General features: G+C 33.7%; 1 protein-coding gene across 1 annotated transcript; it reads right to left on the bottom strand.

Moving 5' to 3' along the window:
* Nucleotides 1-16,003: 16,003 nt before the first annotated feature.
* Nucleotides 16,004-17,951, bottom strand: LOC120149410 (uncharacterized protein At4g28440-like). Its single transcript, XM_039162205.1, has 3 exons — nucleotides 17,875-17,951; nucleotides 17,023-17,250; nucleotides 16,004-16,535 (listed from the first exon to the last, which is right to left on the bottom strand). The coding sequence occupies exons 2-3, from the start codon at nucleotides 17,240-17,242 to the stop codon at nucleotides 16,345-16,347; spliced, it is 411 nt and encodes a 136-aa protein (XP_039018136.1). The 5' UTR covers nucleotides 17,243-17,250; nucleotides 17,875-17,951; the 3' UTR covers nucleotides 16,004-16,344.
* Nucleotides 17,952-24,360: the final 6,409 nt, after the last annotated feature.

Below are 24,360 nucleotides of genomic sequence, written 5' to 3'. Positions count from 1 at the left end.
AAATAGAGGGGTTGGGTTGGTTACCATCTTTGGTTAGTATTCGTTCGTCGTGGTTGGAGCATCGGGGGAAGGGGTTTTGTTTCGGTCCTCGATGGGTCCAAATGACCATCATAAGCTTTGCTGGTTTCAATAAAGGGGAAAGAGAGAAAGTAAAGAGAGAGAGGGGTGAGGTTTCGATCTTGTTAGCTATTACGTCACTTGTGCTGACCGGAGCAATAAACGGCCACCAAGTGTGGTGGCCGGTATAGTCCTGGGTTTGTGAGAGGATGCCGATTGTGTAATAGAGAGGAGAGGGGGAGTGGTTCAGTTTAGTTTCGGGTCGAGTTTGGTTTCCTCGGTCAGAGTTGACACTGGTTGGAGCGTCATTTGGTCGTCGATGAGTGGTCTGTGAGCGGCGGCGACCATAGAGGCCTTTGCGCAGTTCGCATAGTTAGAAAAGTAGAATTCGTAAAGAAGATGATAAAAAAAGGGTTTAGTTTATGTTTAATTTAGTTTTTAGATTAGTAATTAGGATTATTTTTAGATTTTTTGGATTATTTTCGCTTTAGCCATACAACATTCGCCGTGTTTTTACATTTAAGTCACTAGTTTTAGGATCAAATCACCTTTAGGTCCGTGCACTTTAATATTTTCTTTCATTGTGGTCATTGGTTGTCTCATAATTGTTAAAATTTGAATTTCACGCATAACTTTCTGTTCATTTCTATTTTAGTCACCACCATTACTTTTTTTTATTTCAAACTAACCATTGACTCTTTATTTTATTGCATTTTAGCTACAGTTTAATTAATTAATTTGTTGTTAATGTTTATTCGATCTTGCGGTGACTCGATCTAGAGTATGACCCATATTATTACAATCCAAACTCTACTAATTTATTACTCTAACTTTTTAATCAAATTGTTCAAATTATTAATCGACCTTGTGGTAACCCGATTCGGGGTACGATCCACATTATTATGGTTCAGACTCTATTAACATTTAACCACTAACTACTAACTTGTTATTTATTTATTTATTTATTTTATGTTTGAACCATTTGATTGTATCATGTTTTAAAACCTAAGGCAATGTTCACTTATTATGGAGTCAACAATATGTCTTCTGCAGGTATGCTCAGGGGTTACTATTCTAAAATATCAAGGCAATGTTCGGTTATTGGGTACAATAGTTGATCTCCCGCATTCATGCTAGGGAGCGAATGCTTTAGGCTTTAATAAACAAATACCCTTTTCAACTAGGTACCAATATTTTGGCGCTGTGGGGTGCTAATCTTTCCCCACGCGTAACGGACTCCCAAACCTATTTTTTGGTTTTTCATAGACCCTAAACTTGGTATTTTGATAAAAATAAAATGTTTTATTAAAATTATCCAGTTTTTATGGTGTCCCAATCGTTCCTTAAAATGATTGATGGCTACTCCTCACATTTCAAAACCTTTTCAAAGAAAACCCTTAGGTCGTACTAAGTTCTTTCCCCACCCGGGTGAAAAACGGTGTCGACAGCTTGGCGACTTCGTTGGGGATTAACTTGTTTTTTAAAACAACTTGATAGTTGAGCCACGAGTTGATTACCCTATATTTAGGATTTTGAAAATTATGAGTTCGATCTTATTTAATTTACAGTTCATTATGTTATTTCAAAAAAGAAAAAAAAATCTCTCTGGTTAATGCTTACACTTCTGTGAATATTTAGGATTAATGCATATCATAACTCTAAACCCGAGCTCAATCTCGATTTATTTAAGTAAGGGGAAATGTCACACCTCATGAGGAGCATTGGGCTTCCTTGTGTGGTACTGACAAATTACCCCTAGAAAGGATCCTAAGTTGCATGTCTAGATATCAGTTCTAAGACATGCTTTTAGCGGTGTGATCCCCTAAGCAAAATCTGATTCGCAGGTCTGTAATGGGCCAAAATTGGAGTCGACCTTAGCAGGTAGTAAAGATGGCTTGGGAATCCTCTGCTAGAACCAAGCCTCATGTAGAGAATTTAGTAAACCTACCCCACTAGAGTCATGTGGATAACCTAGGAGAACTAGAACACATGTAGTTAGGACTCTTAATTTCCTTTGTATCTTTATTTTTCAGTCTCAACTTTGAGTTATATTTAATTATTTTTATTAAGCTTACATTTCTTGTTTCTACTAACTTGATTTCCTTTTGTCTTGCCTTGTGCTTTGTTGTATTTTTTACGTAAACATGACATATCCTTCAAAAGTATTGATCCCTGGAATAACTGATATTTTAGAAGGTTCTTGAAAAACAAAGCCCACAACAATGTCTTTCATTGGGTATATAGAATTTTGAAGATGCTCTACATAGATCGAGAAATGTCAAGAGATAGTCCACTTACTAAGTAGACAAGCCAGACATCTACCTGCTGAGGTAACAATTTGGACTTAAGAAGATTCGATATTGAAGCCAACAATTGAAGGTTACGAACCAGTTCAAATTTTTTTTCCTGAAAGTAGGAGATGAAGTAGAAGCTTTGAAGATTTCCAATATGCCTAAATCTAATGAAAGACGACACAATACCCAAACACTCGCAGGAGTTGGACAACAAGAAGATGAACCGGATATTCACTTCCCTAGTGTATTGATAAATTATCGATTTCTCAAGAATTGTTCAAGAAATAATTATTTTTGGGATCAGTTCCTTTGTTGCATTTGCATCTTGAATTTTTGGATTCCCATTTCTGTATTTTTGCGTTTAAATGTGCATCTTTGCATTCACATCTATGCATTGTACATTGTGTGATATACATTGCATCCCAACGTGTATTAATCATAGATCCTGGGAGTAACTCGTGGAGAATATTGACATAGAAGTTTTTTAGGTAAATTGATATTATCCCATTCGTACATAAAAAGGATTGAGAGATATGGATGTGATATTAGCACCGTCTGATTTTCAAGTCACATCATTGAGATATATGGGGCATCGAAGAGCAAGGTCCATAATTCAATTGACCTAGGAACATGAAACTTTAGTAATGAAACATTTTGATACGAGTTAAAAAAGAAGTTCTTCCATCCACTGTGAAACCTTATTGCAATGGTTTTGTCCTGTTTGAACGTGTTTTTTATTCTTTCTTTGTATACTCTATAAATATTTTGTTGATTGAACTTATGTCGATTTCCAAGGTTATGAGCAATAAATCAAGTTTTAATCTTGCAATTATTTGAATATCAAATGAATTAAAGGGTCTTTTACTACTCCATTAATTATATACTTTTGACAAGTGGCAAAATTAGACCTTTCATACCCCAACCAAAGCTGAAAGAGCCGTTACATGGTTTCTTACCCTAAATAACATATATTTACTACCAAAATACCGAACCTTGACATTACTTCCCTCTGAAATAATAAAGTCATGCCCTTATCCTCCCTGAGACACCATAACATGTACTTTTACTTTCCTAGATAGAATATTTCTATAACATTACATTATCATAATTATGACTTTAAAGTCACACATTTTCCTTCCTAGACACATAACTAGTATTCATTTCTAACCTCAATAAAGCTTGGAGGCACAACGTACAAGATGGTCGTGTGTACGAGAACCATTCCTGCAAAAAGAAAAGATGGAGTGTTACATATCAAGTTTTCACAAGATAATTCGAATAATTAGGGAATACTAGGAGCAAAGTTAACTAGAAATAAAGAAAATAATTAAAATAATTCTATCATGCATTAATTACATTGTTTTCATGTAAATAAGGTTAATCTTGAATACTCGTCCCCTAGAGATACCTCATTTACAAGGAATTATGTGTATGAGATGATGAATGTCTTTGTTTCATTTATACTTATATATATATATATATATATATATATATATATATATATATATATATATATCCCTTGTTGTCCTCATTTGAGTATATAGTATTTTTTTCTGATTCAACCCTAACCAAGTATCACCTTCCACACCGGGGGGCAAGGTGAAGGAAATATTCTTCCAAGAATAAAAACCATCAATCTAGATTTTGTTACAGAGGCAAGTAATGGTGAGATAACAAGATACTGCAAGGTGGATCAGATACGAAGTGCTCAAAGATCAAATAAAATTGACTGCATAGAGAGAAAAAAGAAGATATAAAAAAATAAAAAAAAATAAGAAAAGAGAGAGAAAAGAAAGCAAAAGAGAAAAATAAGAAAGAAAACAGATCAAATACTTCAAGAAGAGTGGTTCAAAGATCTAGAATCAATTAACCCGAAGATCAAGGAAAACCAAAGGAAAATAAAAGACACACAAGAATATTCAAATCGAGCAAGACAAGATTGAAGGCAGAGGGAAGAATTAATCTTTGGTTCAATCACCCTTAAACACTTGTTTGAGCCTATTTATCATTTCTTTCATAACCGTGAGCCTTGGCCTATATTACGTGTCTGAAAAGTTCCTTCTAATCGTACATGGATTTCTAAGTGGAGAGATTATCTTCAAATTTTATTCCTCCCCTCAGGGTTAAATTTATTTGCAAAAAAATAGTTTTCTAAAATCTTTAATTCATGATAGGAAAAATAACAAAATAAGGGTTCAAGACGTAAAATTTTAGATGACGTCTTGAAACCAAAGGAGAATTTGAGTTGAAAATCTAAAAAGACTGTTTGAACACGAAGATTGTCAACCACTGTACAGAAGATGATCTTATACATCTATTGATAAAGCAATGCACAACCCAAAGGTACTCACGAGGGCTGGGAACCGGTGAACATTTCCAGAAGATAAACATAAAAGCTACTTTATCAGATTAATGAACACCATAATAGAGAAAGCTAGACCTTAACCGAAGAAGCCAACTTGAAACACATTACCTCCCCAAATCAACTTGAAACACATTACCTCCCAAAATCAACTTGAAACATATTACATCCCCAAATTAACCAGAAACTCATTACCTCCTCAAATTAACCTAAAATATATTACCTTACCAAGTCAGCCTAAGCCTTATATCAGCATTAATCTTTACACTTGTCAAATGTATATGATTTTCGAATGATTGAAAGATAAGTTCATTTATTTCATATTCAATGGACTCTTGTTTTACAATTTGTTTTGATTGTGAGCCTGAAGAAAATGAAAACATTTTTTTAAATTTATTCATCAATTTTTTTTTCATATTTCTAAAATTGAAATAGGAAGAAAATATTTAAAACATGACAATCTCAAGTGAAAAGGGCTCTTGAAGCTGGTGAGGCTCATTCTGCCTTAATTGGAGAGAGAAAAATGAACAAATGATGCTAGAATAATGAAACATTTCACAATCTTGAAAGTAAATAGTCTGAGAGATTAGAAGGACTGGAGGATAGAATTTCTAACACTTCCTTGTGACGTTTTCAGTAATCCATCAAGAAGAAGATGATCGCCTTATTCGAAAGGGGAACATATCTCAATTCATAGTAAAGATTCAATTTATTTTTGTTAGAAGAATTGAACACTTGTTAAGTGTCTATCTAATTGTGGTATCATGAAGAAAAACCCTCAAGCTATTCGATAACATTGATGATTAGTGACACAAGAGTGAGACCATTCGAGATTAAGATTTTGGCATGAAAAGATCCATGAGTACCTATATTGGGGCATTACCAAAACTAGATCTCACTGAGATAACAAGATTCAATTCAAACAGACATGGTGAATGACCCTCACTGCTTGGAGTGTCAGGGTCAAAAGATGAAAACAAAAAGAGCTTACCTTGAGAAACATACCATTCATGCTTTAGATGGAAGACATGCCCTAATAAACAAATTTGATTGAGCGGTCGAGCCAGAGACAAAAGTAGCATCAAGGCCATATACCTGCTCATAACAAGAATTAAAGAGAGAAAACATTTCCTCTAAAATGAAGACAGAAAACAAAGACCATAAGATGATCAGGTTGATCCTCAAAAGATTGCAAACCTTTGCTAGAAAGTTACTACATCTGTATTGAGGTAAGTTCCATACAAAGATGATCAAGAGAAGAAATACTAAGGTCTCCACTTTGATACGAGAAGAATAATAATCAATATTTCTGCATACAAAAAAGTCATGCATTACATTTAGAGACATTTAAGTGCATTCATATTGGCATACATTTGTACATAAATCTTACATATTTTCCAAGAAAATAAGAGAAAGGAAAGTCAGAATTCAAGCCTCGGATAGAGGGAATTACATTCAGTGTGGCAGAACCTCAAGAATTAAGGAATCCAATCCATAAAACGATCATTATTTTAAAGCGAGGCATTTTACCCAATCGATATGATATCTTTAAAGAAACTAAGTCTGATTTTCAGAGGTTTCTTGACATAGTGTTTTCAAATGCATTTTTAAAGAAACTAAGTATGATTTTCAGATGTTTATTGACATGATGTTTTTTTAAAAAAATCAAAAGAAACTAGGTCTGATTTTAAGAGGTTTCTTGACAATTACTCAACCAATATGATGATTTCAAAAAAATTTAAGAAACTAAGCTTGATCTTCAAGGTTTCTTGATTAGTAAGTCCTTCGGGCCATCCGTAAGACCTTCAGGAAAGATGTCTTTACGTGATTTTTGAAAAATGAGATAGCGATTTCCAAAGTTTCTCATTTAAATCTTTTCTGAAAATTGATTTTTTTCTTGAAAAGTAAGAAAACGATTTCCAGAGTTTCTTACTTAGTAAGTCCCTCGAGCCATCAGTAAGTCTTTCGAGCATGATGTTTAAATCCTTCGGGTCATCTATAAACCTTTCAAGCAAGATGATAAGTCCTTCGGGCCATCCATGATACCTTTGGGCATGATGTTTTCACATGATTTTCAAAAAATGAGAAAGCGATTTCTAAAGTTTCTCATTTAAATCTTTTCTGAAAATTGATTTTTTAAAGGTAAAAAACGATTTCCAAAGTTTCTTACTTAGTAAGTCCTTTGGGCCATCAGTAAGTGTTTCGAGCATGATGCCTAAATCCTTTGGGTCATCTATAAGCCTTTCGAGCAAGATGATAAGTCCTTCGAGCTATCCATAAGACCTTCGGGCATGATGTTTTCATGTGATTTTCGAAAAATGAGAAAGCTATTGCCAAAGCTTCTCATTTAAATCTTTTCTGAAAATTGATTTTTTTGAAAAATAAGAAAGCGATTTCCAAAAGTTTTTTACTTAGTAAGTCCTTCGGGCATCGTAATATACAGTTGCATTATTATGGTGATTTATTGTGCATAAATATTAGAGCCATAAGAAATGATGAATGCTTCTCATACCAGTAGTTAAGATGCCGAGCAAATGTGGAGTTCATGAGGGGTTTCTATAAATTCTAATTTCACCCAATTTAAAGGTTTTGTATTGTCTGCTCCAAGGTTAGAAGTGGATAACATGGAAGTTCTCTTTTCGCTAAATAGGCGATAAAACTTTGAAAAATCAATGCAAAGCTTGGAGGGTTGAATTCGATGTTAGCAATTGAGCAAGCACCTTCAATTCCAGTTGTTTATAAGGTTAGAACTATCATCATTGGCATGGATGTATCGTAGAACTTGTCAAGGAACGCAAATGTTCTGTCAGGTATGCGATGGAAAAGCTAATTTTATCAAATGCCAAATTTTACTGGGCAAGATGAGCCTGTTCACAAGTCAAGATTTGCAAGAATGCACTCAGGTGTGACAGATAAGGAAGATAGCTGAACAAGGAAAAGCTTGAAGACTTCTTTAGCAATGAAGACTACTTTTGCAACCATTCCTAACAGATCAATAAAACATACATTCATACATATTACATAAATTTGTATTTTTACATCATACATTCATCATTTTGTACAAACGTGATAAATTTTGATTTCCCTCTTATGAGGATGCCTGTAAAATCTATTTTGAGAAACTATTTTGTCCTTCTTAGGATCATTTTCTAGAAAATTGTTTGAGTCCTTCTGAGGACATTTTTTTTGGGATGTCGTTTGAGTCCTTATTAGGATTGTCTCCCTATAAACCTTTTCAGTGATATCTTTCTGCAACTTGATTTTTTCGTGTAGAGAAGTCAGACATTTACCCAAAAGTGGCCAGATCACTTCAATGCGAATAAGCAGTGTCGTTTCCAAGATAGACCTAACGAAGATGAAAACTCAGCAAAAAAAAGGGGTAAAGATTCACTAGACAATAGGATTTGCAACACTAAAATGACATCATGCATGCATATTTATGAGTATGCAAAATAGGACTTACACATTCATTTTTTATCAAGTTTTGAATATTTGACAAGAATTCAAAGAGTCAACAAAAATTTTATTTCACAATTTTAGCAAAGAATTAATACTCATATTCATTTTTGAAAGAAGTGGAACTCAACAAAGATTCTTGAACCTTAGGGTACTTCAAACACAATTGTTACTGATATATTATAATCTTTTTACATATTCAAATCTATCACAGAAGGAGGCATATCAATATTTCCAATGAAGGGGTTCATATAAGAAGAACTCATCCGATGAGGAAGAAGAAGTTGGCTCATCCATCGCATATGGAGTTGGATCAGCATCATCACTTTGTTCGATTCCATCATAGAATGAGATGGATCAACATTTCCAGTGGAGAGTTCATAATGAGAAGAACTCATCCGATGAGGAAAAAACTTTCATAATGAGAAGAACTTGTTCAATCTTAGTTCGTTTCCATCATATAAGGAGTTGGAACAGCACCGACTTTGGCTCATCCATCACATAATGAGTTGGATCATCGTCATCATTTCGCTTGCCCATCGCAAAAAAGAGTTGGATCAACATCACCTTGGGTCAACCATCACAAAGGAATTAAGTTAACATTTCTGAGAGAATAAGTTCATAATGAGAATAACTTTTTCAATCAGGTCTTACCCATCACATAAGGAAGTGGATTGACATCCCCAGCAAAGAGGTCATAATGAGAAGAACTCGCCCGGTGAGAAGAACTTGTAGCGCCATAATTGCAGCAGTACAGGCCGGATAAAAATGGTGTTTATTATTTTTGCTACGTTTCTGTTCCACAACAACGAACAAAGAGGGGCAACTACAATCACCATTTTTTACCTCTAAGCCTCCACATCAGCGGCTCCACCCGTGGTCTCCCCTGCTCCACATCCATGGCCTCATCACCAAGGAATGCAAACAAGAGGATAAAAAATCAGCAACAATCTTTTATTTATTTTTAAAAATGTAAAAGTGTTAAGATAAAAACACAAGAGAAAGGAATGAGATAGGGCATTTCCCCATTTTTTCTGAAAAAAAATTGTAACAATTCAAGGAAACAATACAAAGAAAATTTTCTTCTCATCAAGGTATTCATTTTCTTCGGGTAGCCATTTTTATTTCTAAAAACCAAAGCAGCAAAACAATAAGGAGAGAAAATAGAGGGGTCGGGTTGGTTACCTTATTTGGTCGGTATTCATTAGCCAGAGTTGCATCGTCGTGGTTGGAGCGTCGGGGGAGGGGGTTTTGTTTCGGTCATCGATGGGTCTAAACGGCCACCATAAGCTTTGTTGGTTTCGATAAAAGGGAGAGGGAGAAAGTAAAGAGATAGAGGGGTGAGGTTTCGGTCTTGACGGGTGTTATGTCACCTGTCTCGACCAGAGAAGTAAACGACCACCAAGTGTGGTGGCCGACATAGTCCTCGTTTTGTGAAATGATGTATGATAGAGAGGAGAGAGGGACTGGTTCAGTTTAGTTTTAGGTCGAGTTTGGTTTCTTCAATCGGAGGTAACGCTGATTGGAGACTCATTTGGTCGCCGATGAGTGGCCTGTAAGTGGCAGCGGCCACAAAGGTCTTTGTGGGCATCGTTCACGTGGTTAAAGAGTGAGAGCTCATGAGGAAAATATAAAAAATGTTTTAATTTAGTTTTTTTAGATTATTAATTAGGATTATTTTTAGATATTTTGGCTTATTTTCGCTTTAGCCATTCAACATTCACCATGTTTTTACATTTAAGTCACTAGTTTTAGGGTCAAATCACCTTTAGGTCCCTACACTTTAATGTTTTCTTTCATTGTGGTCACTGGTTGTCTCATAATTGGTTATATTTCGAATTTCATGCATAATTTTTTGTTCATTTCTATTTTAGTCACCACATATGCATTTTTTATTTATTTCAAATTAACCACTGACTCTTTATTTTATTGCATTTTAGCCACTGCTTAATTAATTTATTTGTAGTTAATGTTTGATTCGATTTTGAAGTGTATGACTCTACTAATTTCTAACTCTAACTTTTTTATTAATTTGTTCCAATTATTAATCGACCTTGTGGTGACCCTATCATGGGTACGATCCACGTTATTATGGTTCGAACTTTATTAACATCTAACCACTAACTGCTAACTTGTTATTTATTTATTTATTTATTTTATATTCGAACCATAGTACGACCTTGCGACTACCCGCCCTAGGGTACAACTCGCATTATTTACGGTATGGGTTAAATATAAAAATTAACACTAACGTTTTATTTTTATTGCTCTTTTATTTTTGTTATTCAATTTTATGCACCTTTAAATTTATGCTTTTTTATTTTTCTTTATTTAGTTTTAGTCCTTACATTTTATTTTCTTTAATTTTTTGATCATTTATTTTGTCCCTTATTTTCAGCAATTTAATTTCAGTCATTTAATTATTGCACTTTAATTTTCGTTTATTTTATTTTAGTCCCGTAAATATGTATGCATGTCTCATATTTTTTTATTGAGTACCTTATTTTACTATCTTACATTTTGGTCCTAATTTAGATGATCATATCATTAAGTTTACCTTTTAAATTTAGATTCTTTCTGATTTAATCCCTTGAGCTTTTAATTTATTCATATCGCATGATTAATTAAAATTAATTAGGATTAATATAAGAGCCTCCATCTTAGGTCTAATTTCACATTTAGTCCTTAAATTAAGATAATTCTTAATTTGGTCCTTGCTTTTGCTTGAGGTTCCAATTTAATTCCTTGAATTGCATAATTGATTCAAATTGAACAGGGTTATGTTTAGAGCCTCCATTTTAGGTTTAATTTGAACTTAGTCCTTTAATCTAAGAGAATTTTTTTATTTGGTCTTCGCTTATTCTTGAGGTTCCCGTTTGGTTGTTTAATTCAATAATTTACCAAAAATGATTAGGATTAATATTAGAGCCTACACCTTTTAGGTTTATGCCTCTAGGTTCTTTATTTATTCATAATTTGTCACTTTAAGCTAGAGAAAACCTTAATTTACTCTTAGTTTAATTAGGGTTAATAATAAATTGTTTGATTGTATCATGTTTTAAAACCTAAGGCAATGTTTACTTATTATGGAGTCACTAGTATATCTTCCGCAAGTATGCTTAGGGGGTGACTATTGGTAATTCCCGAAATAGGTCGACATCCTTTTCAAGATCGCATCATGATTTCTAAAATATTGAGGCAATGTTCGATTATTGGGCACAATAGTTGATCTCCCGCATTCACGCTAGGGAGCGAATGCTTTAGGCTTTAATAAATGAATACCTTTTTCAACTTTGCATTTGTAATGATTTTTAACTTAGATAAAGTTTGAACTCGAAATTTTCAATTCTAAATATAGGGTAATCAACTGGGTACCAATTTTTAGGCGTTGTGGGGGTGTTAATCTTTCCCCACATGTAACTGACTCCCGAATCTATTTTCTGGTTTTCGTAGACCATAAACTTAGTATTTTGATAAAAATAAAATGTTTTATTAAAATCACCCGATTTTTATAATGTCCCAATCGCTCTTTAAAATGATTGGTGGTGACTCATCATATTTCAAAACCTTTTCAAAGAAAACCCCCAAGTCATACAAATTTTCCCCCACCCAGGCGAAAAAACGATGTCGACAACAATGTATATGTCCATAAACCCTAAATTATAAATATTAAAACCCTAAACCCCAAATTATAGTACAATAATATCATATATTATTTATTCAATTCTATTTGTGGAATTTCTTAACTCCAACAACAGTATGATATAATTTCCCATGAATATATATATATATATATATATATATATATATATATATATATATATATATATATATATATATATATATAAGATCCACTTACACTGTGTAAAACTCTTTTAGTTTTATACCTTTTTAGGATCTATGGATTGAGGGAAATAAAAGGTTCAAATTAACTACTTTTTTTCTCAGTGAATATATTTTCATTTTCTACTGTTAATCTTAGTCTTTAATTTTTCTTATCCAATGGTCTAAAAAGGTGTAAAACTAAAACTAAAAGAGTTTTACACGGTGTAATTAAATCCTGCGTATATATGGTGCAAAATCTGTTTACACTCCGTGTGAAGTTACGAGTTTTACACCTTTTTAAAACCATTGGGTGAGGGAAAATCAAAGACTGATATTAACAGTAGGAAATGACAAGATATTCACTAGAAAAAAAAATAATGAGTTAATCTCAGCCTTTGATTCCCCTCATCCAATGATCCTAAAAGAGAGTAAAACTAAAAGTTTTACACAAAACGTAAATGGTCGGATCCTAACACTATATATATATATATATATATATATATATATACAGACGGATACATGATTTTATATTAAGGGATATACTTATAAAATTTTAATAGAACAAAAATATATTATCAATAAAAAATAAAATCTAAAATATATAATAACTTGAATTTTTTAACGACTTGCGTCCGTCCAATATATATATATATATATAGCAAGTCAATAAGAAATTGTAAATTCTCTTTTGGCTTAGCTATACCTATAATTACAAGTTTTGGATAAGAAGCATTGGTATCAAACTTTATTCATGATTTGGGAATAAACTAATTTGAAGCATTGGTATCAAACTTTATTCATGATTTGGGAATAAACTAATTTAATTTTATCTGTAAACCATAGTTTGTGACTAGAAAAGTTGGACGATCCATCATTTAGATTAGTTATGGTCAAATTATCCAATCAATAAATCTTTGAAGATGTGAGTGCAACAAGTGGCGCACAAAAACCAAACAGATCATCACCAACAATTCAACATATAATACCACATTCTAATAAATTTATGTCAAGACATCTACCGACGACGATAAATCTTGATATTAAATTTTTAAAAAATATTAATATTATTTAAAAAAATTAATAATTCATCCTATTAAATTTATTAGTTATTGATAAATTTACTCGATAAATTTAATTTTAATATAGATTATATCAAAGACCATTTAATAAGCTCTAAATATAAATTAATGTTTAACAAAAGTTAAAGTTTAACAAAATTACACTAAACTCTAGTTAAAATAGATTTAAATATTATGAGAATTTGATTTTGAATAAATATTTAATTTTATAAAATAAAGAGCTAACCATTATGCTTTAATGTCCTTTTATTCTATTTTATATTCTTTTTATTTTTCTTCTTCTTCTTTTTCTCTCTTTTACATAAACAAATGCCTTTCAATCAAGAAAGTTGTCCTATATAGTTTACAAAAGGAATAAAGAATATTTAAAATTAGAAGAAAAAGAAAAATTAAAATAAATTAATCATAAATTTTATTTTTTATGTTTAACCTTTTCTAATTTGCTTTAAAATTTTATAAATATATTTTTTATCATTTTAATTGAATTATTTGGTTAATTCGTAATATTAACTTTAGTAAAGATTTTATTAATAGAAAATAAATAAAAATAAAATCCATACAATTATAGATTAGGGTTATCCCAAAAGGATCTTGGATATTGACAAGTGTCCTAGTATTTTGGGTAGCCAAACCGTATCAACGTTTTTCTTGTCGTCTTCCATTGATACATCTATCAACGTTGCATCATATCACACATTTATATATGGAAATCCGAATCAAGATCTTCATGTCTATATTAATTTTATGTTAATTAGGGCATCGACCGACAGTATTACGACCTTCATTTTCATCCCCTTTCTTTATCATCATGTTCGATTCTTTATCAGCCATGTGAGCGGTCGTCTTCTTCCACATTGGATCACCCATAAAACGATAATGGGTTCCCACATTTATGCAGACACCAAGTTGGTCATGAAAGCTTTTCATCCCTACGCTCATTGTATATATATAAGCACGAACCAACTTACATCAGTGGTTAAAGGAATGTTAATGTTCTTAGAGGTCTCGGATTCGAGCTCCAACGACTGTAGCAAGGGTGATTAAGCGTTCGTTGTCAAATAATTGAAAGTATTTAGAACAGATACTACTTTGTAATCACCTTAGCTTAATCTCTCACACACACATCCTTTTTAATAGAGGAGAGTTCAAGTGGGATTTTGTGTGTTTAGTTTTGGACTTCTGCTATATACTTTAAACTAATGATAATAGTTAGTTATATTGGATGAAGAAAAAATATAATAAGATTATGAGAAATATCTATAAAATTAGAGCACATGAAATCACATATCTTAATAGGATCATACAAGAGAATGTTTAAAATTTCAACTAAACAACTCGAGAAATTATTGGTACAAACAAATATCATTATCGACGATAAAAGATAAACACCATTAACACTAACATAAAAATTATTCATGATTGGATGAAAACCATTAGTTGAATAACAATCAACGCTTGTTACTTTTTTTCTCAGCAAATAAAATTTTTATTAGAAAATTAGGCTATCAAGGCCAAAGTAGAATGACTCGTTAAAAACCTCCTTGAATCTAGGAGGAAAAGAGTACATTCTACCCGAGAGGACTAACAAGAAAATACATCAAAAATAAATCACCTAACTAAGAAGACCACTCCTCTATGAACAATACTCTTTAAGATCGAAAGCTGAACCAACAAGGAACTACAGCGAAAAAAAAGTAACCCAAATAAGCTGACCACTCCCCTGTAAACAACACTCACCAATGCCCAAACAAACAACACCACACTGCACACTCCACTTCAAAGAAATGCCCAAAACAGCCCATAACTAGCCTTAGAAATAAAAGCTTTCTCGAGCACACCCATGTAATTCAACAATCGCAACACCACTTATTACGTGTGTATCTAAAGTTTTGACATGATACATACATATGTCTAAAGTAATAATGTGACACGTGTTACGTGTCCATGTCATGTCATTACTTTTGAACATTGATATATGTCATGTCATCACTGCAGACATATGTCAATGCTTTGGATGGATATAATTTATTACGACAATGATTTAGACGCATATGACTTGTCACGCCAGTAAAAAAACATTAAATAATATTAATTAACAATTTTCATAACATCATATAAACAAAAATGATTATTTACCAAACTTTTAAGGATGAAGTTTTAGACTATGCCAACCAAAACACAACAAAATTTATCAAAATTGAGTGATTCATCCTAACTTATTCCACCATTATAATGAATTGAGATTTAAAGTAAATAATATTCCAAAGTAAACTTCTTTTTATCAAGATTGAGTGGTTCATCTTATTTAGGAGTTGTTTGGTAATGAAGTGCCAAACAAAACCTTGAAGAATAGCTTTCATTTGCTTGGATCTTATCTTATAATTGATCCACTAGACAAGTCAGCCAATTCTTCATCGACTCTTATGCATGCAATTTGTATTTACACATAATAACTCGTAAATTAACATTATTTAAGTTAATTGAAAAAAAGAACTTGCAGATTAGCAGCAGGTTTCAATTTCATCCCTGTCTTGGGCCTCACACTGCAGCCTCTAGGATCGTACTCGAATCCAAAACATTTAGAGATATCTTATAATTTTGAACACTCAAATAACCCTGCAGATATCATACTCGAATCCAAAACATTTAGAGATATCTTATAATTTTGAAGTACTGATATTTATATCAATTTCAACTTGTGAGACGTGCTTTGAACAACATCGTAACAACTGGTTGATGAAACAAACAATTCTTTATAGGTTGGTGTGAACCATGATCCGATTCAACAAACTAGAGAGGAGAATGCGTTTAAAGCAGCACTTCTGCTTATACCATAAACATAACTCATTTATTATGTCATCGAAATTAAAGTGTGATGTCAAATCACTTGAAGAAATATGAAACAATTAGATAAAAATAGTTGAAGGGTTGTCGAAGCATGCAGCCATCATACATTTCATCACATTAAACTTCTCCAGTATAACATAGAAGCCAAAACAGTTGAAGCCTAGAAAAAAGAAGTAAATAAAAAACATGAAAGCAAGTTCCAAAAGCTAGATGTTTTTACCTCTAAAATTTACAGCCAACCACAACAAGGTCCGCTGGATTTGGTGCAAAGAGAACAAGCAACTCCACACTAGCTTCCAGATTTCTTCTTCCCTGAGCCTCTCTGAAGATGAGATGTCGTGTAGATTGGAATAACATGTTTACCGGCATTGATTTTATTCTTGAGTCGCGATATAGAAGCAAAGAAAACACCATCTACAAAGGGTCACTCTTCAACAACATTAACCAGTTCATATTCAATCAGTGACAGATTGTTATCTTCCTTCACTGAAAAACTAGCAGGTTCAGCAACCTCAATTCGACCCCACTTGTCCACGGCAAGCCTCATTGATCCCTTAAACATGTCAATTTTCGCATTGCGAAAGGTTACAGTAGAGCCCTCTTTCATTAAGTCCACTACAGAAAACAAGACCATGCTGTTAGTAGTTAAAAACAAAACAAGTTTTGCCACCTTCATTATTTGGTAACACCACATGATGAATATTATGATCAAGGAAGCCGCTGAAACTGTTTTTAAGTTCAAAAATATTCTCTTTAATCATTGTTTGTGTTTCGAAAAAATGGAGTATGCCATCGCCCATCAGTCATTTTAGGTTAAGTATGACCAAACACCTATAAAATCACATCTACATTTAAATCCAGAGTCAAAATTGAGTCCAAGAGTCGATTAGTTTGGGAAAAATTAAAGCATCCCACAACACCCAAAAATTGGTAACTTTAAAATCACATCTATATTTTCTCTTTATTCTTGAGTGTGGATTGAGTACAAAAACTGATTAAATGCAACACAGCAAGATGCATGGGAAGTGAAAACTGTTGCAACAACAAAAGTAAAAATATTGCATAAACAAAGCTGCATTAGGAGAAACTATAAAGAATATACCTTGGTCATTTCTAGCGGTAAAGACAATCATTCCTGTCTCATCTCCAACCAAGCATTCAGCAATTCGCATTTGACGAACTTGAGGACCATCAGCACGACCCTTCTGCAACACCATTTTTGTACTGACAACTTTGACAGTAAGCGTGTGACCAGTGGTGCCAGGGCGAAGTTGGTCCACCTTGGTGAAAACAGGTTTTCTCAATGGCTTTGATTCCGCCATTTTAGCACCTAGAGAAAAAGCATAGAATTATAAATCATCAGCAAAACTACAACAACAAAAAAAATCTTAGAGAAGAAAAGAATACGCATTATAAAAGAACCCACCCAATTACAGCAGATGATATACCACATTTCTTTTGATTAAAAAAAAGATATACCACATTTCAAATTCAAAAAGGTAAGAAACTCTAATTGATTTTTTTAACAAAAGTTATGATCTAAACTATTCGGTTAACAAAAAAAGAGTTAAATTTAGCATAGAAAGGAAATACTTCGATCTGTCATTTTTGCATCTCGAAAATTCCATCTATAGGAACCGTAACTCCAACCCTAATTAGTAATTTCAAATTAGAACAGTAAAACCCCTAACGTCTGCCTAAAATTACAGATTTGCATATAGAAACACGCAGAAAACTGACCTACATGAATCAGATCTAATGAATCAATCTCCTCTGATTTTCGTTTCTATAATTCAAGAGAATCGTAGGAAACGAGTGTAAATGTTTCAAATGAAAAGGCACGCGAATTCAAAAAATAATAAGAATCTGTAAATTGGGAAGAACGAAGATATAAAACAACAATGGCTAGATTTGAAACAATATATATATATATATAATTAGGGTTCGTCATTACCTTCGGAGATCTGGCTAGCGAAATTCAGGTAACTGAGATTATAGGAGAGAAGACTCAACAGAGAGATCTGTTTGGATTCTGAAACAGTGGTTTCCTGGTTTGCGCAGTCAAAGGCTTTCATGTTTGTCGATGTCCACTCTTGGATCTTCTATAGGTCTTGTGCAAATCGTAGCCGTACACGTTAGCATATTCCCTTTTTCTGTTTTTTAAATATAAAACGGTGTCGTATACGGAGTTTTTACTTATTTAGAAAAAAGCATCCTAAGTCCCTATACTTTTTTAAAAAATAATATAACCCTCCTATTATTTTTTTCTCTTAATATGACTCTTAAAATAAAAAAATAAATATGATTTTTCTTCTTTGACCGTTACGGTATTGACGTGACAGTTTATGGTGCTGACATAACAGTCCATGATATTGACATAACAGTCCATGATGTTAAACTAGTAGTTCATCTGCTATGTTTGAGTTACCAGTTTAACCCAACTATCATGTCATCTGTCAAGTTATTAATTACTGTGGATTACTAAGTCAATATAATAAACTGTCACGTCAGTAGTATAACGGTTAACGATGAAAAACATTAGTTAAATAACTCCATCTTATTCCAAATACACAGGAGACGGAACTGCTTTTCGTGATCGGAATAAAAGCGGCCATCATCGTGTTGCTGCCAAATTAGCTTTGAAAAATCTTCTTAATAATTTGGATCTATTTCCTTCTTGCATTGATCAGGTATGTCCTGCTGCCTGTCTTAGCACATTTCTATCATGTTTATGGAATGCAGAATCATCCTATAAGCCTATGTTTCTGTATTTTAATCATTTCAATTCATGATTTTCAGTGCTATTTCTCTGATCTTGCTATAGCTGATGGTTACTTCATCGTACTGGCCGAGGTCTACATGCGACAAGAGATACCAAATTGTCAAACTCAAAGGCTCTTGAGTCTGATCCTCTACAAGGTAGTAGATCCATCTAGACAAATCCGTGATCAGGCCGGCTCAATATATGTGTTAGATTGGCCTTTGGGCCTTAGTCAGGACAACATGGTTTTTTTTGGATAAATCGGGCAGCATGTTTGAGGGCATCAGTTTCTAATATTTTGCCTTCCCCAAAGTTATTACCTCTTTTGCTTCCCCAAACAAGACGCCCATTTTGCTTGTAAAACTAAATTCGAGATTGAGTTGTTTTTAGTTTTCGGTTGTTCCAGATCCTTCGCAGACAAATTTCTTGGGCCTACTTGGTTGATCTATCCTCTTCGAAATTCCCTCATTTGTCTATTATATAATTCCCATTATTTATGGATTTTAAAGTTATTATGGGTTTTTGTTGAATTGATTAGATACCTTATTGTATGACCGGGATTTTTCTTATCTGAGTTTTATTTAAATCAGGGGTTTATTTTTTAATGTTCAATATGAATTCCCTGTTCTTAGCATTGAATTGAAGCAATTAGGTGTTTCTTTTTAATTGTCCTTGTTGATTTTGATATTAATGAATTTCTGGCACTCCATTATCAAAATACTTTCAAGGAATTTGGAATGTGCCTCAATGTTTTTTACTTTGGGGCCTGTTTGTCTAAAGAATCATGTTCACTTTGAAGATTTTGGAAATGATATTAGTTTGTTCTTGCCAAATGGTTTAGAATGTTGCAGAGTGAGGTTATCCACAATATTGGACTCCATTCGTAACGTGTTTGGTTAAGACCATGAACAACCAAGTGCTGGCTAATGTTTGCAAGTGCTTTCTGGATCTTGGATCATGAGATTGCATTTGATGTTTTGCTAACAGCCTAGCAGTAGATAGCTTTCTTGTTTAATTTATCTTCTTTTATTTAAGTGAATTAGTAGGCTTAGCCAATGCAACTATGTTGATTATGGTCGATATCAGATAGTGTGGTTATGGAGTAACAAGGAAACTGAAGTTCAACTGGTGATCCGTGAACATCGAGGGTTTAGATGCACATGTAGAAAAGTGGAAGTTCAACTGAAGTTCGATTAATTATTTAGTTTATGGGCTTGTTTGATTGTTTTAATTTTGATTGTGCAATGGCAAACTTAGTTTGATGGGGAAAAAAACAGTGGCTAAATATTTCCGTTCAAGACATTTTTTAGAGTAATTCCTTCTGATTATTTTGATTTCATCATTAATTTTCCAGATCAGTTGATTGTGAGGAAAATCAAGTCAACAACATAAACTTCGGTCACCGGTCAGGTTGTATCTTTCCTTGCTAATATATCTATTTTATTATTTACTTGCTACTATATTTATTTTATTGATTATTTTTAAATATGTTACCTCGAAAACAACCATCAGGTGCCCAAAAAAGAAAACGAAAAAAAACAAGAACAAGAAATGGCTAATTCTTTACATGAGTCTTTAGATAGATTTATTGTTAGACCGGTTAAACCTTCTAATAATCCGATTAGAAATTCCAATGATTCACCTAATACTTCTAATAATCCTATTAGAAATTTCAATGATTCACCTAATATTTCTAATAAGAAATTCCAATGATTCACCTAATACTTCTAATAAGAAATTCCAATGATTCACCTAATGATTCGGTTGATAATTCTAAAGATTGTGAGAATAATGAATTTGTTGATAAAGAATATAGGTTTTTGCTTAAAAAAATGACGAATGCATCATCATTTTAGTTGATATTTGTAGCCTTGTAGGTTTTGGTTTGTATTAGTATTGATGTTGTTTGACTATAATTTCTATTACATTTTTATTTTAAAAAAAATATTTATGTTTTGTCTATTATACGGTACAAGTATAGGCGCATAAAATTATTATCTCGCCAAGGACATTAAAACTCATTGGACCGGCCCTGTCCGTGATGATACCCTTCAGATGCTTGAAACACTCTCGGTACATGAATGGGCTGAAGATGGCATCGAAGGATCGGGTAGCTATCGAGCTGCTGTTGTTGATAATCTCCCTGATTCATACCAACAGTTCCAGTACAAGCTGTAATGCAAATTAGCCAAAGACCACCCTGAGTTGAGCCAACTCCGCTGTGAAGAGATCATGCAGAGACAGCTTGATGCTGTAGATATAATCGCTCAGCATCAGGTGTTAACGTGTATGCTCCATGGATTGAGAATCTGAATTTTTGGAAACTCAAGGACTCGGGTTGGAGTGAAAGATTATTAAAAAGTCTTTACTATGTGACATGGAGGCATGATGATCAGTTTCCTAATGAAATCGATTAACTCTGGAGCACAATTGCCAGCAAGCCCCGGAACATTAGGCCGATTTTAGATTTCTTGATTACGAAAGGAACTGAGGATTGTGATTCAAACGCCTCTGCTGAAACAAGTGGTGCTTTTGCCGCGTATTTCTCGGTTGCCAAGCGAGTAAGTTTGTATCTAGCACGTATATGTCCACAACGAACTATTGATCATCTAGTTTATCAGCTGTCTCAGCGGATGTTGGAAGATAGCATTGAACCGATTCGACCATTTGCAAACCATACTGACTTATTTTGGAGTTCTCTCAGGGGCCTGCAGCTGTCCAGATTGCATCTTTTGCAGACAGCCTGCCACATATTTCTCCGTTACTCATCCGTGGTTCATTGGACGGTCTTCTAAGAAATTCTACCGGAAACCTGAACTGGCGTCCACCTGGTGTTGGAGGACGAAATTCCTCAAGCCCACTAATTCCCATGCCTCCTGAACTAGGCATTGTTCCAGGAAGTGCATGCAGGTCAGCTCAGCTCCTTCCAGGATTGGTAAACATGCCAGGGCCTTTAGGAGGGGTTCGGAATTCCAAAGGAAGTTTACGGAGCGGGCATGCTTCCAGGGACAGTGGACATTACCTAATCGACATTCCAAATTCCGTCGAAGAGATAATGCACACTGGGGTTGGTATGCTTGGTGTCAATGCTAAAGAACTCCAATCAGCTTTGCAAGGGAACCAGCAGCACTCAATGACTCGTGCAGATATAGCACTGATTCTGCTTGCAGAAATTGCATACGAGAACGATGAAGACTTTCGCGAGCACTAGCCTCTTCTGTTTCATGTCACATTTGTTTCAATGGATAGCTCTGAGTATATCGTATTGGAGCACTGCCGGCATTTGCTTGTTAACCTACTATACTTTCTTGCTGGTAGGAATTTGGAGATGTACGAGGTTCAAAACCACGATGGAGAGAACAGGCAACAGGTCGTTAATCTGATCAAGTACGTTCAGTCGAAGCGAAGGAGCATGATATGGGAGAATGAGGATTCTACGGTTACGAGGACCGTGCTTCCTAGTGCTTCACTTTTGTCTGCCCTTGTTGAGAGTATGGTTGATGCAATCTTCTTCCAAGGAGATCTTCACAAGACTTGGGGAGTTGAGGCGCTCAAATGGGATATGGAGTGCACTTCCAGACACCTTGCTTGTCGTTCTCACCAGATATCGTGCATTACGACCAAGTGTGACGAGTGATACGTGTGTGTTACTCCTTCATTGTCTACATAGATGCTTGGGAAATCCGGTACCTCATGTCCTCGGCTTCATTATGGAGATTTTACTGACACTGCAGGTAATGGTTGAGAAAACGGAGCCAGAAAAGGTGATACTCTACCCAGCAGGTTATTGGTTTACGTGCTTTGCTTACCATTGTGTTGTCACCTTCAAGCCAGTATGTTGGCTACTGGCTTGGAAATATTTAAAGCTAATTGATAAGTTTTACGCATAATTTACTAAATGGGTCATAGAAGGAGATGCAATCTCCATTGTGAAATGATTAACGAACCAACAAGATCACATTTTGATCGTTGGATTGCTGCTGGACGAGGCACGGACACTAATGCTTCAATCTCCACCCCTCAAGGTTCACTATATTAATCGAGAAGTGAACCAAGCAACTCACAATCTTATAAATTGAGCTTTGTCTAGGAATGGTCCTTTTTTATTTTATTTTGATGAACCGGAATGTATAAAAACAATATTATTCTTGATGCCATTGGCATTTGAATGAAACAGTTTTTAATTTCCAAAAAAATTAAGATCATTTTAACCTATATTCTATTTTTTGGGAGCAATTTTAGTTCTTAATATTTCGGTTTTTATTTAAAATGACTATTACTGAATAGGAATTGTTAGTTGATTAAATTGTTGATGTGTCCCACACTATGTCGCTTAAGGTGATGATGGCTACTCAAGATGATGATGTGATACATACTATGTCACCCAATATGATATGTGAAATATGTCATGTCACTCATGTCACTCAATGTAATGACATGATATATATTATGTCATCGGTGACAGATGCATATGCATTCGAGGGTGGACACGTGCCTGCATTAAAATCTATATTTTCTTTGGTTAGTTATCTATTTGATAATATTGTCTACTTTAAAATTTTATTTGTACATACTTCATTCAAAATTTTTATGATATTAACATATATATGTCAATCCTTAAAAATATTATAAATTCGTTACCACATGTCACTTTGGAGGACATGATTGATACCACATCATTCACATAAGTGATAACATGACATGTCATTATTTAAAATGATAATAATATAGTATGTGTCACATCATCTAAGTGAATGACCGATAAAGTTTGTTTACTAAATTTTATTATCTCTTATTTCATTCAATTTTTTACAATTTAAACAATAGAATTTATATATGAGTTTTTTTATCACTCCTCCATTAATTTATTAACAAACAACAAGTTTCGATATCTTTCCTTTATCTCATTTTTTAGGCTTTAAATGGAATATTACATGCCTGGTCCTTAATTTTTAATATTTTACAAACTAGATAACAAGTTTATGAGAGTTTCATTTCAGCCCACAAAATTACAAAAATTACAAATGAACCCCAAATTTGGGTAAAGTTAAATGTTCAATAAGGGCCTAATCGTTAGAGTTGCTGAAATAAGAGAATAACCTTTTAAGAAAGTCGAAGAAGGACCTTTTTTGTAACTGCTCCAATAAGGGCATAACCTTTCAAAATGATCAAATAAGAGCCTAACATTTTTTGAGTCTACTAAAATAAAGGCCTAACCTTTTGAGAATGTTTGCAAATTATGGCCTTCATTTGAACATATTAGAAAACATTAGGTCCTTATTTGACTTTTCAAAAGGTTAGACCTTTACTTGAATAAATTCAAAAACGTTAGACCTTTATTTGATCATTTTGAAAGAATAATATATTATTAAAAAAATGTTTTAGTACTTAAAAGTTTTTTCGCTAAAAATAGGTGTCTAACATTTTCAACGTTATACTTTTAGGTATTTGGACTGTAACAGTAGCAAATTGAATAATCGCATCATCAAGTGAACTTTGTTTGAGGCCGATGAGTTCTCATACATACTGGAGAGAGCCACCATAAGACCCGCCGCGGTCTTTTCCTTTGCTATGTTGAAAGCAACATTGCGGGATAACGTCAGTCGGATAACTCCGAGGGCTTGTTTGTCGAGAAGAGCTCAGTCTTCATTCTTCATGCCCTCTGGTTTCTTTCCTGGG

This window comes from Hibiscus syriacus, unplaced genomic scaffold (genome assembly GCF_006381635.1).
Source record: "Hibiscus syriacus cultivar Baekdansim isolate YM2019G1 unplaced genomic scaffold, ASM638163v2 tig00111005_pilon, whole genome shotgun sequence".
NCBI lineage: Eukaryota > Viridiplantae > Streptophyta > Magnoliopsida > Malvales > Malvaceae > Hibiscus > Hibiscus syriacus.
Note: the sequence above shows the minus strand (reverse complement) of the source record. Positions and strands in the feature narration are given on the sequence as shown.

Bases quoted from the DNA above. Each gene is read 5' to 3' on its own strand.
- LOC120149410 (XM_039162205.1), bottom strand. From the start codon at position 17,242: ATGGCGGAATCAAAGCCATTGAGAAAACCTGTTTTCACCAAGGTGGAC. The intron at 16,536-17,022 runs GTATATTCTTTA...TGTTTTCTGTAG, and splicing joins TACCGCTAGAAATGACCAAG to TGGACTTAATGAAAGAGGGC.